General features: G+C 38.1%; 1 protein-coding gene across 1 annotated transcript in view; it reads left to right on the top strand.

The window, feature by feature from the left end:
* LOC309558690 (dynein axonemal heavy chain 7-like) overlaps positions 1-17,144 on the top strand; it is a gene marked incomplete at both ends in the record, with an annotated part of 107,477 nt that extends 90,333 nt beyond the window's left edge. The window contains 6 exons of the mRNA XM_082261748.1: positions 846-918; positions 4,575-4,700; positions 7,399-7,518; positions 12,584-12,761; positions 16,323-16,502; positions 17,067-17,144. Of these exons, the coding sequence (XP_082117874.1) occupies positions 846-918; positions 4,575-4,700; positions 7,399-7,518; positions 12,584-12,761; positions 16,323-16,502; positions 17,067-17,144 (755 nt within the window). The remainder of the gene's footprint in view (positions 1-845; positions 919-4,574; positions 4,701-7,398; positions 7,519-12,583; positions 12,762-16,322; positions 16,503-17,066) is intronic.
* Positions 17,145-17,426: the final 282 nt, after the last annotated feature.

Genomic DNA, 17,426 nt, shown 5'->3' with positions numbered 1-17,426 from the left:
TCCCTCTCCAATAAAATTAACCCCTTCCCTGCCAGTGTCATTTTTACAGTAACAGTGCATATATATAGCACTGATTACTGCAGTAATGTCACTGGTACCCCCAAAAGTGTCAAAAATGTCAGTCAAGGGTCCAATCTGTCCGCCACAATGTCGCAGTCCCGCAAAAAAAATCGCAGATCGCCGCCATTACTCGTTAAATAAAAAAAACACCAAAAATGATAGAAATCTTTCCCTTAGTTAGTAAACGCGAAAACTTTTGCGCAAACCAATCAAAATATGCTTATTGTGATTTTTTTTTTTTAAGAAAACATAGGTAGCAGAAAACAAATTGGCCAAAAATTTAAAAAAAATTAGCTTTTTACATATTTTTGGGAGGAATTTCATATAAAAAAATGTTAAAAATATTGTTATTTTTTCAAAATAAACGCTCTTTTTTTGTTTATAGCGCAAAAAGTAAAAATCGCACAGGTGATCAAATACCACCAAAAGAAAGCTCTATTTGTGGGAAAAAAAGGGCGTAAATTTCGTTTGGTGTACGTCGTCGCACGACCGCGCAATTGTCAGTTAAATTCGCACAGCGCCGAATCGCAAAAAGTGGCCTGGACGTAAGACAGCAAAATCCTCCGGTGGTAAAGTGGTTAAGGGGGATTGGACTGACAGCCAAGAAAAGCTGCATTTTCAGAAGGAAGTTAGCAGTGGTTGGCTCAATATTTTTCTCAACACAGGTTTCCTTTAAAATTTTCATATCACTAGAGTATGCTTTATATTATTGTAAGTAGTTTATATTGCATTCCCCACTTTATGGCCACTGTGTTTCAACTCTTCAAAAACATTTTATTTTGTAGTTGATTTTGTATTAAAAGATCCACGAGAGAAAAATGAGAAGAAGCAAGTTATTCTAGAGCCGCATCGTGCAGAGTGAGTTGTTCTGTATTCCTTTCCTTCATTTTAGTCTGTGATTTGTTAAACTGCACAATACAGCTCAGACCTTGAAAAGAATTTTAAATAAATGAGTTTTCCTGGCTGGAGATGTGTTTCTGAATTCTCTAACAGTCTTATAGATGCTTTTTCCAAGCAGAAAAACAGCTGATCATCTCTGGGCTCTGAACAGGGCTACATCAATTAGCATTAACACACCAGTTGGCATAAGAAAATCCAATTGGTTTCACTGTCCTAGAATTTTGTTTGCTTATTGCTGTCAGACCAGCTCAGCCTGTAATCTTATAAAAGACATTAATGTGGGCAAAGGATGGGGCTTGATTATCCCTGTAGATAGCAGGGAGCAAAGGTCTGACATGTACACACGACTGAGGTTACTAATGAACTGGACAATGACATAATATTGTAGTTCAATTTCAATAATTCGCTCCAAGTCAGCCATTAGAAACCTCTTCAATAAAGCAGTTTCAATTGTTTGGCTTCTTTGGCTCTCAATTATGCCGGCCGTTCATCTTGCAGCAGTGATAGAAAGAGAAAACAAGGGACAGAGGTAGGGATTTACTAAAAGATTAGAGGCTGTTCACTTAGAAGATTCTTTTGGCAAAAGGAATGCCAGTAAATGAGGTAAACCTTTAAAAATGCCCAATCATGTGCAAGGGGAATAACAAAAAACACTTGATTGGTCAATTGAATTGAACTCAACTTCACTTTTTTATAAGCTCAGTCTCTACTCAGTAGCAATAAACCGCAAAGGGTCTTTGTGCTGAGAAAATGGTATGTCTGTCACTGGGTATTAAAGCTGAAGTTTAGATATTTTTTTTCTGTACAGCTTAGGTTACATTACTGGCCAGTAATGAAGTATCTCTCACTTTGTGCAGGCAGCTGGATCCTGGAGAAATCCTCACTGCAGGGTGCCCAGTCCTCTTCCTGTCTCTGCGCTTCCAACATGATGGCGGTTAATAGCTTCAGGCTCTGAGCTGAGCTGCTGTAAAACATTGCTCCAAGAACCCACCTCCTCTTTCTCCTCCTTTATTAAGAAAAGCTCTTTCATTGCGTTCACTGCGTGTAACACGATCTGTGAATGGGGCAGAGAATTCTGTTATTTACCAGTCCCTCCCCATTAGGAGATCCTAAACATGAAAGAACTTCACCCGGTGGAGAAGGAAGGAGGATAGGGCAGGTCCCTGGCACAACTTTTTCACAACAGCACGTCCCTAGAGCCTGAAGCTATTAACCATTGCAGCGCGGTACTTTCAGCATCAGGAAGAGGACAGGGCATCTCTGCACAGAAGATTATTACAGGATCCAGCTGCCTGTTTGCTATGGGACATACTTTATTTTTTGAAAAATAATGTGACTAAAGCTGTGCAAAAAAAGAAAAAAAGATGCATACTTTGTTTATTGATGGTCCTCCACTAACATGTGGTTTAATCATTTAGAACATTATGTTACAAAAAATGATATTGCACTGCTGAGGACTTTATTGTTTGTCACTTGTACTGAGTAAAAATCAGCTGGGAGAAAAATGTGAAAAGAAAGAGGTTATGACTTTCTCCTTTTCCTTCTTGGTATTATGAAGAAGACAGTAAAAACAAGATGAAAATCTGTCTTCTTTATTACCTTAGTAACCATTAAACTGTACTTAACCTTTATCATCCATTTCTACCTAGGCTTTTTAGTTACTTTTTAAGATATGTGGACAAATGTTTCCTGAGATAAAAACCCTAAGTATTACATGATGATGCTGCTTATAATACTTTATTTTACCAAGTACTGTACCTTCTATCCATTTAGATGTAGAATATACAGTAAGGCAGCCTTTCTCAACCATTTCAACACAGAGGAACCCTTGAAATAAATTTCTGGTCTCGGGGAACCCCTGCTAAAAATTACAATTCTACAACTCCTGACACATTAGTGTGACAGTCAGTGGGAAGAATGCTCCTTACTCTTGTTGTCATTGGGAAGAATTACCCCCTTACAGATAGCGAAAAGGAACAACGGTGTCATTGGCAACTTATTTGAGAGGCAGAAATTGCCCATTTCTCAAGGAACCCCTAGCAACCTCAGGAGGATCCCTAGGGTTCCACTGAAACCAGGGTTGAGAAACCCTGCTGTAAGCTATATTACAATGTAAGCAATGTTAGCAACTATTTGGGTTTTCTTATTTTAACACACAGTAATGTATAGGCAGGTACTAGTGACTTAAAAGCATTCCATTTTCAAACCAATTAGGTAACATAAACAAACATGCATATTTCCATTAAAGTGAGACTAAAGACAAAACTTTTTTCTTTTGTTTTGGAGAGTGGAAAGGTATTAGAACACCTGTTAGATTTATTGCTGTCTTTGCCCCGTTAGGAAGATTCACCCTCTCTTTGTGTCCTGTTTACCGTTATCATCAAAAGTGAAAGTTAAGAAAATTCCAAATTTTGGGTTGACATCAGAACACTAATAGAGAGGCAATCTTCCAATGATGACCCTGATGACACAATCACCTTCTGTTGTGGCCATGGGACAGGAAGTGAAGGAAAATCTCCCCAATGTAACACAGATGGCAAAAAAAAAATGATGGAGGTTATAGTTCTTCTTTACTCCAAATTCCAAATGTGTACTGCTATTAGTATATGGGTGGTTGAATATTAGCACAAAATGTAGTTACACAATTTACAGGACACTGTACCTTATGAGGGCAGAAGTATGGGAACTGCCATTCCTGACTTTTTTTAAGGTGCATATTTTTCCTGGCTTCACTGTTTGTTGAATTACTCATAAGGAACAGACATATAGAACAGGTCTTAAGATTTTTTTTTTTTTAGACTTTAATGGCTGCATACTTGTTTCCGGTAAGTGAAATAGAAGATAGTAGAAGGCAGAACCAGAAAGATAGACCTACATTAGGCACCTACTTTATTAAAGGAATAGAAAATGTTAAATTAGCAAAGTGAAAGTGCATTAAGCTTAGTAAATAAGGTGAGGCCATCTCCTCTCCCCTTTCCTTCCATGGCTTTGGTTGAAAATGGCAGACCAGTTGCAATGGTTTATAGTTTTGACTTTTTTTATGTATATTGCCAGACAGTTTTCCTATCTCACAATTATCTGCATGCATCGATAGGCTTTATTTTTAAGCATCATACAAGATATAACTGTATAGCGGACCTTCTGCATGACATGCTGACTTTTATTTCTTACCATTTGGTCATATATTTTGTTACTGTATTACTTGTATGTAACTATGGTCTATGAGACCCATTCCAGTTAAATTGTTTTACAAAAAGCAACAAAAAAATCCAAAGCCATGTTCAATATATTTAATCTATCATTTATTTACAAAAAATGTTACTTGCACAAGTTACACAAGTTTGGGTATTGAAAGTTAACACAGCTTCACTTTTCTAACATCCACTTTGCAGAGTGAACATACATTTTCCGCTACTGCTTTGCCGCTACTGCTTTAGTAAAAAAAAACCTGAGTGTATTTGCCATATTTTTCATGGATGACAGTATTAATAAAAGAAGGGGTTAGGTTTGGGAACATGGTTAAACTGGCGTTGTGTCGAATATATATGTGTAAGCATAAGTAGGAAGTTATATAAAGCTGCATTATTTTAATGTTTTTCTTTTCTTAATCTTAGATTGGAAGTAGTGCCAAAACCTTGGAAAAAGTCATTTCTGGCCAATTACAACTTCATAAAGGAGAATCTGAATGCTGTAAACCCAACAATGGCAGCTGTTTTAGATTTATGGCATTCATCATTTGGGTACGTACGAGTATATGTTTGTAAGATTTTCTACCCTAAGTAACAGGTGAAATTCTGTGTTTATTGCATATACACCTATCTTACACAATGCATTTTAGTTTAGTTAAATTGATGAGTTTGGTAGTTATAAAGGGTATGGTAATTATTAATGGATCCATTTGATTTGGGAAAAAAAATGCAAACATGCTCAAGCACAGTAGACTGAGGTGTATGTATTTTCACATACATTTCCTTTCTGAGGACTTGATTCACTAGAGTTTGCAGCATTGTCCTATTGCTTCTCAAATACTGCCTTTTACTGTACACAGGCATGTTCCCTCTTCTGGATGGCATCCAGTGTCATGCACCAGGCCAAATTATCACATGTTTTTACACTGCAATCCCCAACATATAGAGAAATGAGTGGCTGACAGCCCAGCTTCAGTTAGTATGGAGTCACTTCACTTACCCCCAGCTGCAAATGTGCTTGCTCAGTTTCATTCAGCTATAGAGAGGATATACTGTATATAGTGAAGAGGGGATCCTGCCATTGCTGCCCTCCTTCTAAAAATGTTGGTTTTCTAGCTGTGTCTGTCTTTAATATTTCTGAAATTTCTTAATGTAGTAATAAACCCCAAAACAAAAATATACTTTATTGCAGCTTATCAATTCGTTGTGCAGTCTGTATTAGGTTTCTCTTTTAAACCTTTTTTCCTTTTTATTCACTTGTTAATCCAGGCTGAAAGTCATAAATTTTTTACCTCTCTTTACTAGAGCAAGCTGTCCAGCAAAAGTGACAGTTGGAGGGTTGAGACAAACTAATTAACACAGACAGGGGTTTTAAAATGGTTGGAAATGTCCTAATTAGTTTAAAACATTTATCCCAAAAGGAAAGAAAACTGTTTCAGAAGTGTTAGCAGGAGTTCAGCTTTACTTTGTCAGTCAAGTACAACTTAATCTTTATATACACAGTATGTTGTTGCACTACATCTTAACCCTACCCTTTCCCCAAATTGACAATGCTGCTGTCCAAAGGTGACTTCATTGCTCCTCCATCTAGAGTCAAGACACCCTATAGCAGGAGGTGTGTTATTGACTTTTTGAAAATAAAGTAAAAAAGGCTAAAAAAGTAAACCAATGCAGCCACCACATTTAGGGATTGATAAGCTGCAATACAGTATATTACATTTTTGGGTTCAATACTGCGTTAACTCTCTCCTTGTTCCATGTCAGTGAAAAACATTGAAGTCATCTGAATTGTTTATATGAGAAAATTTGAATCTTTCTGTTGAAATAAAGATGTTTTGCACAAGACGTAAAGTTACTCTTATTAACTTATCTTTAGATTGTAAGCTCTAATGAGCAGGGCTCTCTGATTCCTACTGTTTTAGAGTGTATTGTAGTTGTACTGTCTACCCTCAAGTTGTAAAGCACTGCATAAACTGTCGGGGGTATATAAATCCTGTATAATAATGATGATAATAATAATAATTTACCTAAAATATTACAGCAAGTGTTAGAAATAGTAAGAACTTTGACCTTCTCACGGGATAAGGTTTAGCAGCATAACACCTGTTAACCTAATATCAATGCAATTCTGATTATATGTGCCCCTTATCTCAGCTTGCTGTATACTCTAGTTGTTAACCGCTTGCCGACGTATATGTACTTGCGGCGGTCAGCCCCGTGCAGGCAAAGTGACGTATGGGTTCGTCATTTGCCTGCGAGCCAATAGGGGGCGAGCGCGCACCGCCGGAGGCGCGCTCACGCCGCCACTCGTTAACGGACACCCCCGGTCCTAATGTAAACAAAGCCGCCTGTCATTCTCCCCTGTGTAAGTGCAGAGATCATACGGTCCTGCTATGTAGGATCGTATATCTCTGTAGTTACACAAACAGCCACATCCCTTCACAGTTAGAAGCACGCCCCTAGGGACACACTTAACCCCTCCTTCTCCAATAAAGTTAACCCCTTCCCTGCCAGTGTCATTTTTTACAGTAACAGTGCATATGTATAGCACTGATTACTGTAGTAATGTCACTGGTACCCCCAAAAGTGTAAAAAATGTCAGTCAAGGGTCCGATCTGTCCGCCGCAATGTCGCAGTCCCGCAAAAAAAATCGTAGATCGCCGCCATTACTCGTTAAAAAAAAAACAACAAAAATGACAAAAATCTTTCCCTTAGTTAGTAAACGCAATAACTTTTGCGCAAACCAATCAAAATACGCTTATTGCAATTTTTTTTACCAAACATATGTAGCAGAAAACAAATTGGCCAAAAATGTTAAAAAATTTAGATTTTTACATTTTTTTCATATAAAAAAATGTGAAAAATATTGTTATTTTTGCAAAATTGTCGCTCTTTTTTGTTTATAGCACATGATCAAAAAATCGCACAGGTGATCAAATACCACCAAAAGAAAGCTCTGTTTGTGGGAAAAAAAGGACGTCAAATTCGTTTAGGTACACCGTTGCACGACCACGCAATTGTCCGTTAAAGTCACGCAGTGCCGAATCGCAAAATAGGGCCTGGTCAGGAAGGGGGTAAAATCTTCCAGGGCTTAAGTGGTTAAAATATCTTTGCCAGTATGACTGACTATTAGGAGATGATATACTGACATTGTTTTCGTTCATGCAAGCAGAGATTGAAAAATGATTACTTTGACTATACTTGCACATCATCAGCTTTTAAAGTTCCTGTTTTTTATTTTTTCCTAAAGGCAATTGCGACTTATTGATACTGATGAATTCCACAGTCGGCAAGAGTCAATGGAGCTTTCAATTTTCCAAAACCTTGTGATGAGAAACATTGATGCTGCCAAAGACATTCTACTTAAAAAGTAAGTGAGACGGCAAAACTTGTTATTGGTTAAATCAAAATGTATGTATAAAACTTTTTTTTTGGATAGAGTGGGAAAGAATATGAGGAAAGGATTAGAACCTCTGTGGGGTTTTTTATTGATGTTTGTGCTTTTGTTCGGTAGAGTCCCCCTCTATTTGTATTTGTGACTTTTGTCAGAAAATATTTTCCTCCAATGAATGCACATCTTCCCTTCCAAGAGGGGAATTCCACTCACTTTGTAGAGACTGTTTTCTCAGTTCCTGTTGCACCACTGGGACCAGAAGTAAAGCAGAATCCCCCCCCCCCCCCAATGGGACAAAGGAAGAAAAAAAAGAATTGACAGGGGATTTTATGCATTCCTACTCTATCCAAAACTAAAACAAAGTTCTTTTGGCTATACTTATATATACAGTATACTTATGCTGTATATGCTATGAATCAGGCTGATTTTAGCTTTAGGCTCAATAGCAGATTTATTCAAAAGGAAAATGCTAACGAATATACAAAAGCTTAAACTGTAAGATAAATACTGATTGGTTGCCTGTGCACAATTCTCTTTGCATCACTAAGTAAATCTTTTGAACACTTTGAGGACTAAAAATAAAAGGTTATTCACTGTTATTTTTTTATATATTTTTTCTTACATGGGTAAATGACAAACCATTTGACTCCCTACCTTAATGTAGAAAAAGTCCCTAAGACTGCTGTGTTAATCATCAAACTACATTATATTGTCAAAAGTATTGGGATGCCTGCCTCTTCACGCACATGAACTTTAATGGCATCCCAGTCTTAGTCTGTAGGGTTCAATATTGAGTTTGTTTTTGGTTATTATAGTTGGGCCTGTTAGCTCTTTGTCGGCTGTGTTGCTCAGCCCCACTTGGACTGCTTTTGGACACCCCAATTGTCTCTGAACCCTGTGTCGCGCACTGAATGAGAAAAAAAGGATTTTTGCACTCACTATTTATTTATTTTTTTGGGGGTGGGGGGGGGGGGGGTGGGGGAGGAATTTTGTGAAGAACACAGGTCACACCCCTCTGTGTATATATGCTTGCTTTTTCTACTGCTTGTTACAAAACTAAAACATGCTTGGAGTGGGAGAGGCTACACCAGTCTCATCACTGTTTTATTTGCATTGCAGTGCCTGAATCCTCCTGTTGGTGGCAGTGCAACCCAATTAATGAGAGTGTGTGTTGTTGCACCTAATGCCCTTAGTAGTGTCAGTAAAAGAATTGCGTTGAAAGGTGCAAACAAAGTCCCAAAGTCTTCCTCCTTTGTGTCCTTGGTAAAAAGTGGGTCATAAATAAAACATCAATATCTTAAAATCAAACACTGGTTCCTAGGTAAACTCTAATACAGTGATTAGAAATGTGAAACACCAATATGTGCGGAAAGAAAAATCGCAACTGAACAGCGTGATCGCAAAATCACAATATCGCAATATAATTGCATAAACAAGAAAATATTTAAAAAATTCAACATGTTTGTAATTTTTAGGTGAAACCACGTTATTACCAAAAACAAGTGTCACCAAGTCTGAAACTTTCCTTCTTGGTGTCCTTTATAAATAATATTAGCAAATACACAAAAATAAAGCGATATAAATTCAAACCCTGGTTCCTAGGTATGCTCTAAAACAGTGCAAATAAATGTGAAACACAATGTGTAATGTGAAAAAATGCAAAATCACAATATGGCAGTGTAATCGCATAAACTGAAAAAGTCCTTAAGAGTGCAACATGTATATACATTTCATAAGTGAGTCCATAATAATCCGTAATCAGAAAAGTGCTGGTGCTACCTCTCAATTAATGCGCCTACCCCTATGTTTGACCTCTTTTACTAGGTAAAATTTTGCCTTCCCCCTATATGTTAGGGTATGCACAGTGGGCTCCTCTTGCATCCTCCTCCTTGTTTGTTCCACTGTATATTAAGATACTCTTTCTTTAGTGGGGTGTGTGGCCCGTTAGAACCACGTTTTTTTCTGCCATATAAAGATTTATGCAAAAAAACATTTAGGTTACTACTTTAAAAAATAAATACCTACTTTGAAATTACTACACCACGAGGGCCCCCTTTTTTTTTGCATGAATCTTTATATGGAGGAAAAAACACGGTTACACTGCGATGTGATTTTGCATTTTTTCACATTTATTTGCACTGTTTTAGAGCATACCTATGAACCAGGGTTTGAACTTATGATATCGGATTTATATTTGTGTATTCACCAATATGATTTATATTTGTTATTTCACCAGTATTATTTATAAAGGACACTAAGGAGGAAAGTTTCAGACTTTGGTTGCACTTGTTTTTGGTAATATTAGGGATTCGTATATTGCATATACGGGTTGCATTTTTAAAGATTTTTTTGTTTAGGAGATTATATTGCAATGTTGGGATTTTGCGATCACGCCATTCAGTTGGGATTTTATTATTTTTTTTTCAGTACATATTTGTGTTTTACATTTAAATTACTGTATTAGTTTACCTAGGAACGAGTGTTTGATTTTATGATATCAATGTTTTATATATGACCCACTTACTATTTACTAAGGACACTAAGGAAGACTTTTAGACTTTTGGACTTTGTTTGCACTTTAAAACACAATTCTTTTACTGACACTACTAAGGACATTAGGCGCAACAACACACACTCTCATTATTTGATTCACATTGTGGGAACACAATTAGGTTGTATGCAGCCACCCATCACAAGACAAGCCATATATTATTATCTATAAGGTAGCGCGGGATACCCTATATTTTTTGTCAGTGCAACCCAATTGTCTCCGAATCGTGTATCTCTCATTAAAGAGGTTGTAAACCTCCCTCAAAAAAAAAAAAAAAAAACCTAAAAGACCAAGGCATAATGAGCTAGTATTCATCGCATACTAGCTCATTATGAAATACTTCCCTTACAACAAAGCCCCCGCAGCGCCGCCTGCTCATCGCTCACACGGCATCCATGTATAACCTGTCTTCCTTCCGGGAGCCACCGTTCACGGCACAGGGCTCTGAAGGAATGGCACGGGCAGCCTTTCCGTTCAGAGCGCATGCGCCAGTCATGTCACTGGCTGCATGCAAAGTAAAAATCTCCTGAATGGTGCATGTTTAGGAGATATTTACAGCCTTATCACAGACTTACCTATAGGTACAAGTTACAGAGGAAGCTTTACTTCCTCTTTAAAGGATTTTGTGTTGAGTACAGAAATCCAATTATTACATAGTTACAAAATCAATAAATATAAACATTTCAGATACCATGTAAATAATGTAAATAACTGTGCTGCTTATAAAAAATGTAAATACTTATTATTATTTTTAGATATAGTGGAGAGGGATTAGAACCCCTGTCAGGTTTTACTGCTGTCTGTGCCCCCGTTAAAGAGTTTCACCCCTCTCAATTTGTCCTGTTTCCCATTATCATTCAAAGTGAAAGTAAAAGAACATACTAAATTTTGGGTTGTCCCTAGAAAAGTAAGACCAATGGGGACACTAGTTCTGGTGACCCGGAGCTCCCCAAGGAATTCCCTTAATTTGCTAGGATTTCCTCTCACTTCCTGTTTGACTATGGGACAGGAAGTGAAGGGAAATCTCCCCAATGGGACACAGATGGTGAAAGAAAAAATATAACAGGGGTTCTAACCCTTCCTTGCTCTATCCAAAATGCAAAAAAAAAAAAAAGTTTTGCCTATAATTCTACTTTAATTCTGAAGCAGTCTATGATTCTTCGAATTTGAGAATGCTTTGCGTTCATTGAGACTCCTTTCCTGAGCGGGCAACCTCCTGTGTTCACTATGCAGCTGAGCAGCCACTTCGTATGGTGCCCGGAAACTAGTGGTGATCACTGTAGTAGAAATGTCCGCTACAGCGATTTCCAGCTTAAGAGGGATCCCACAGATATGGTATATGCATAGTTACATGCAAATGTAACTGTGTAAAAATATCTATACCTGGATTTTTCTATAAGCATCCATTGTACCTGGATATAAACGACATCTGAGATTCTTTTTTAACCACTTGCCGACCAGCCGCCGCAGTTATACAGTGGCAGGTCGATGGGTTCCCGCGAATCGCCGTACCTGCACGGTGGTTCGCGGGAGCGATCCTGGGGGGGCGCGCGCCCACTTGCCAGTGGGGTAGCTGGTCCACAGGGCCTTGCAGCCGTGATTGCCGCCTGAGAACCTGTGATCGCTACCCGTGAAGAGAGAACAGCGGTCTGCTGTTGTAAACATAGCAGACTGCTGTTCTCTCAGCTATCAACACTATGACTATGACTATTTAGGAACACAGGTCTCTGTGTTGATTTCACAAGCTCATCCCCACCACAGTTAGAAAACACCACCTCACATTTAACCCTTGGATCGCCCTGGGTTAACCCCTTCCCTGCCAGTGTCATTATTACAGTAACAGTGGATATTTTTAGCACTGATTACTCTAGTAATGTCACTGGTCCTCCGAAAAGTGTCAAAAATGTCAGTTAGGGGTCCAATCTTTCCGCCCCAATGTCGCAGTCCCGCTAAAAATCGCTGATCACCGCCATTAATAGTAAAAAAATAAAAATTACATAAATCTTTCCCCTAGTTTGTAGACGCGATAACTTATGCGCAAACTAATCAAAATATGCTTATTGCCAAAAATATGTAGCAGAATACAAATTCGCCTAAAATGATGAAAAAATTTGATTTTTAATTTTTTTTTTGGGAATGTTATAAAGCATGAAGTTAAAAATATTGTTTTTTTTTTTTGTTTATAGTGCAAACAATAAAAATTGCAGAGGTGATCAAATACCACCAAAAGAAAGCTCTATTTGTGGGGAAAAAAGGACATTTGGTTTTATTTGGGTACAGTGTCGCACGGACGCGCAATCGTCCATTAAAGAAACACGGTGCCGAATTGCAAGAAAATAAACTGGTCTTTAAGGGGGGAAATCCGGTCCAGAAGTGGTTAATAAGGCACCATTGCATAATGAGATGAACTCTAATGGTGTTTGCAGTCTAGGGCTGTATTTTTCTTATTCTGAATGCAATGTGTTAATATTAAAATGTGTTGTTTTACAGATGGATTGCAGAAATTCAAAACATCTATTACCAAGGAAACAAGAAAAAGCAAATTCCCAGTAACAGCAAGAGACTGGAATCTTTTTTCAATTGTGCTGCTACATTAATGACGAAGCAGCTGCAAAGTCTTGCTTTAGAATCTATGCAGGATTATACCGATTTGATAATACAGCCACCAGTGAGTAGAATGAAGACACACTTTATGTAATACATTAGCTTTTAAATTGTAATAATGAGGCTTTCTGTTTCCAGACAGTAAAAAAAAAAACATTTAAATGTGCCACTTGGCCCAGCTACTGATCTCCCCATCCATCAGCTGTTTCACCAGCATTGCCAAGCAGTTCTAACTGCCCAGCAACAATGCTTGGTTTTCTTTGAGTGACACAGCCCTGCTTTGGAAACGTGGTATCCAGTATGAATAATGTCATTCAGGCACAGTTAAACCTTCCAAATTTATCAAAAGCAAGAGATTTCTGATGGTGGCCAATGAAAAGCAAGCAGATATGAGTAGGAAAACCTCAATACTGCTTGGTGCCACAGTTAACACAGCAGTTCTTTGTTGGTTCTGGGATGGAGATCCTGGTTAATCATTAGCAGAAGGACAAAAAAAGGAGGTTTTCCACTTTTCTCCAGACAACCTTGAGTCCGTGTTAATGAGGGAATCCCTACTGCTGCCTGCTGTTTTATTCTGACAGCGAGAGGTTTCCCAGCCGTTAGAATACAACGATCACTGTCAGCAGCCACCAGCAGGCTGCTGTTAGAAATCGCGGGGCCCCGTACAGACTACCTGGCAGGGCCCCCCCCAAGAAAATATTAAAGATATATTTAGCTAAAATTACAACAAAATCACTGTTATCAGACACAAATATAACATAACTCGCATAATTCCTGCTAAATCTAAAAAAAAAAACTATGTTAAATAAAAAAGAAGATGAGATGAGAAAAATATACAGGCTGGGCAGTTGGAGCTGAGTGATCAGAGAGACAGAGAGAGAGAGAAACAAAGTTACAATTTACAAATAAATTCCTGAGCAGAGATAAGTGCTGGGAGGGGGGGGGGGGCACACAAGGGAGGGGGATTAGCAAGGGACAACTGTCTCTTTCTCAACAGAAAAAAGCTGATAGCAGGGAGAGGGGCAGATCAGATTAAGGTGCTGGAGGAAGATTTCTGTATTTGTTGTCCATCACTAATCCCCCTCTCTGTGTGGGCCCCCCTGTGTGCTCGGGGCCCCCTACAAGCGGGCTGGTGGTCCCCCCCTATCAGCGGCCCTGGCCACCAGCAGTGATTGCATGAAAAAACACGACAGACTGGTTGTACACAAGTCAATCAATGGATTAACTTTAGTATAAATAGCCTGCCCATAGACGGAGGGAACTTCATCCGAATCCTATTAAACCGACCAAACTTTAATCTGTTTATGGCCGGCCTAACATACTATAATGAAAGTAAATGGACGTGCCTGTTTTTATTGTAAGTTTGCCCTCTCATGCACATTGATTTTAAAACTTTAATATATATGTATAATATAGTATAAATGTAAGAGCGTAAGATGCAATTTTAAATGTAAGTGTCTTTTATGTGGACTTATGTGCATTGTTATTTCACTTGACAGCCCATAGGTGAGTCTGTTTCTTTTTTTTCAGTCAAACTAGCAGGTTGAACAAAAAAAAAAAACTGACTCGATTTGTGTCGATCAGATGTGTGGATGGGGGAATCCTCTCCACTGCGTTTTTGATTTCTAACAGCAGGGACACTTCCCTGCTGTCAGAATACACTGATCAGCACTGCATCGCTTATCGAGTGTTGAAAATCCGACAGGGGGGTTAAACAGAAGTCACTTGGTAAATTGACTTCTGTTCAATCACAGTGGCAACACATTGATAAAAATTCAGCCGGTCCCTGCTGAACTGGCCGAATTTAGATCCCTATATGGACAGCTTAGCAACACAGTTGAGTATTATGACAGGAGGGACACTTCCCTGCTGTCAGAATACACTGATCAGCACTGCAGTCTATAGCCTGCAGCGCTTATTGAGTGTTGAAAATCCGACAGGGAGGTTGAACAGAAGTCACTTGGTAAATTGACTTCTGTTCAATCACAGTGGTCACACATGGATTGAAATTCAGCTGATTACTACTGAACTGGCAGAATTTAGTTCCCTATATGGACAGCTTAGCAGCACAGTTGAGTATTATGACTGCAGGAACACTTCCCTGCTGTCAGAATACACTGATCGGCACTGCATTCTATAGCCTGCAGCGCTTATCGAGTGTTGAAAGTCCCACAGGGAGGTTGAACAGAAATAAATTGGTAAATTGACTTCTGTTCAATCACGGTGGCCACACATGGATCGAAATTTAGCCGGTCCCTGCTGAACTGGCCGAATTTAGATCCCTATATGGGCAGCTTAGCAACACAGTTGAGTATTATGACTGCAGGGACACTTCCCTGCTGTCAGAATACACTGATCGGCACTGCAGTCTATAGTCTGCAGCGCTTATCGAGTGTTGAAAATCCTACAGGGAGGTTGAACAGAAGTCACTTGAACAGAAGTCACTTGGTAAATTGACTTCTGTTCAATCACGGTGGTCACACATGATTGAAATTCAGCTGGTTACTGCTGAACTGGCAGAATTTAGTTCCCTATATGGACAGCTTAGCAACACAGTTGAGTATGTTGAGTATTATAACTGCAGGAACACTTCCCTGCTGTCAGAATACACTGATTGGCACTGCATTCTATAGCCTGCAGCGCTTATCAAGTGTTGAAAATCCGACAGGGAGGTTGAACAGAAATCACTTGGTAAATTGACTTCTGTTCAATCACGGTGGCCACACATAGATCGAAATTCAGCTGGTCCCTGCTGAACTGGCCGAATTTAGATCCCTATATGGACAGCTTAGCAACACAGTTGAGTATTCTGACTAATTCTTTTTTATTTGCATTCATTTTTATTCTTGTGCACAAGGTGTTTTGGAGATCTATTCCCTTCCTACATTCCAGGCAGTACTGATACACAGAAAGCTAAAACAAATAGTAAGATTTACTAAGGGAGTTAAGAATATTCACACATTAAATTGTGTGAACATTTTCACTTAAATTATCCAGTCATATGAAAAGCAAATTCCTATTTACGCATTTCCTTCTGTACATGACTGGGTATTCAATGTGAACAGGAATTTTCTTTACACATGATTGATTAATTGAAGTGAATAGTCACACAATTTATTGAGTGAAGATGTTCAGCTCCATTAGTAAATCAGCCCCACCATCTGCATTTATGGTCATTTTTTTTCTCATCAGTAATAAAGCAATAATTGCACTTTTCACTACCTTAATAAATGTGTTAACCTCTGTTAATGGGCAGTGAATGGTTTCAGACTTCATTATAACGCATCCATACATTTAGCAATCCTAATACAGTTCTAGCAAATATGACATGACAGCATTATCTTGTAGTCAATTCTGTTGCCTGTTAATTTATTGATAAATAATCTCAAATTGCTTATGTGCATGAGTATTTTACTAATTATTTCCTTTCCATTAAGATGGCCATCTTTGTACTAAAGCAAATTAATTACAGTATGAATGACCTTAGACACATGCCATGCAGTAAATATAAACAAATTAATTTCATAAAATGTTTCTGTGCATCAGAGAAAAATTTACAGAATATTCGATGCATCATAAATAAAAACAAATAAGTGAATAACTTGCAATATTGTTGTTTTTCTAGGATTCAGTTCGTGCTTATGAACACCCAGGTTTTATAATGAGGCTCATTCTAGACAATGTTTCAATTAAATTTGAACCTGACTTTAATGATTATGAAACTGTGCTGCTCAATGTTTATGATGTGATGATTAAAGCCGTGAGTCTTGTGCCAAGAGTAGAAACAAAGCTCTATTCTGAATGGGTAAGTAAATACAATTCAGTGTATTTCTATCAGCTTGAGAAAAATCAGCTTTTATATAAAAGTTAAAGCACTAAATTCGTGCTTTTAGCAAATGAAATAGCAAAAGGCATTTTATAGTTTTGCAAACTCCTTAAAAACAAACCATTCATGTGTAGAATATTATAGGTATATAATGAATTATTATAAAACATTTTCATAAGCAAAAATGTGTCCATGTTTTTTGAAGTAGAAGCAAAAAGACGTTGACAACATTCTGTCAAGCTAGTAACATTTTTGTCTTGTTTATTCATTTTTTTATGTAAATTATTTGCTGGGACAACTATAAAAAAAAATAAATAGATACTACAAAAATAATTGTTATAAACTAAAGGAATATTTAAAATGAGCCCATAGAACTTTGAAGTAATTCTGCTCATTAGATTAAGTCACAGACTAGTTAGCCTGTGGCAGCACTGGGCTCTTGGATTTAATTCTAGGCACTATCTGCATGGTGTTTGTGTGAAATAGTTGGCACATAAAGTGATTGTAAAACCCAGATAACAAAAACTAAACTTAACATTTTAGTTAAATCAGCAAAGCAGCACAACTCATTTGTGCACAGTTTGGCAGGAATACAAGCAATATGATTATGGTAATGATTAAGCACACAGTCAGTGTGTGAAATGCGTCTACCTTGTCACGATTGTCATATTTGGATGTCCAGTCAATAAATCTGGATTTTGACTCAACCTGGAGTGCTGCCAATTCCTTTTCCTTTATCAAGTTTTCACGGAGGCGAGCCGGGGCATGCACCGGTGTGAGTCATCAGGCAATTACACCACCTTGAGCAGTGAGTTCTTGTCTCTTCAATAGGAATACAAGCAGCCTGTCCTCTGTAATCCTCCCTGCCTTCCAACAAATGCTAAAAAATATGTGTTGCCACAC

Source organism: Pelophylax lessonae (genome assembly GCF_965119305.1).
Source record: "Pelophylax lessonae genome assembly, chromosome: 6".
Lineage (NCBI taxonomy): Eukaryota > Metazoa > Chordata > Amphibia > Anura > Ranidae > Pelophylax > Pelophylax lessonae.
This window is presented reverse-complemented; position numbering and strand designations above follow the sequence as displayed.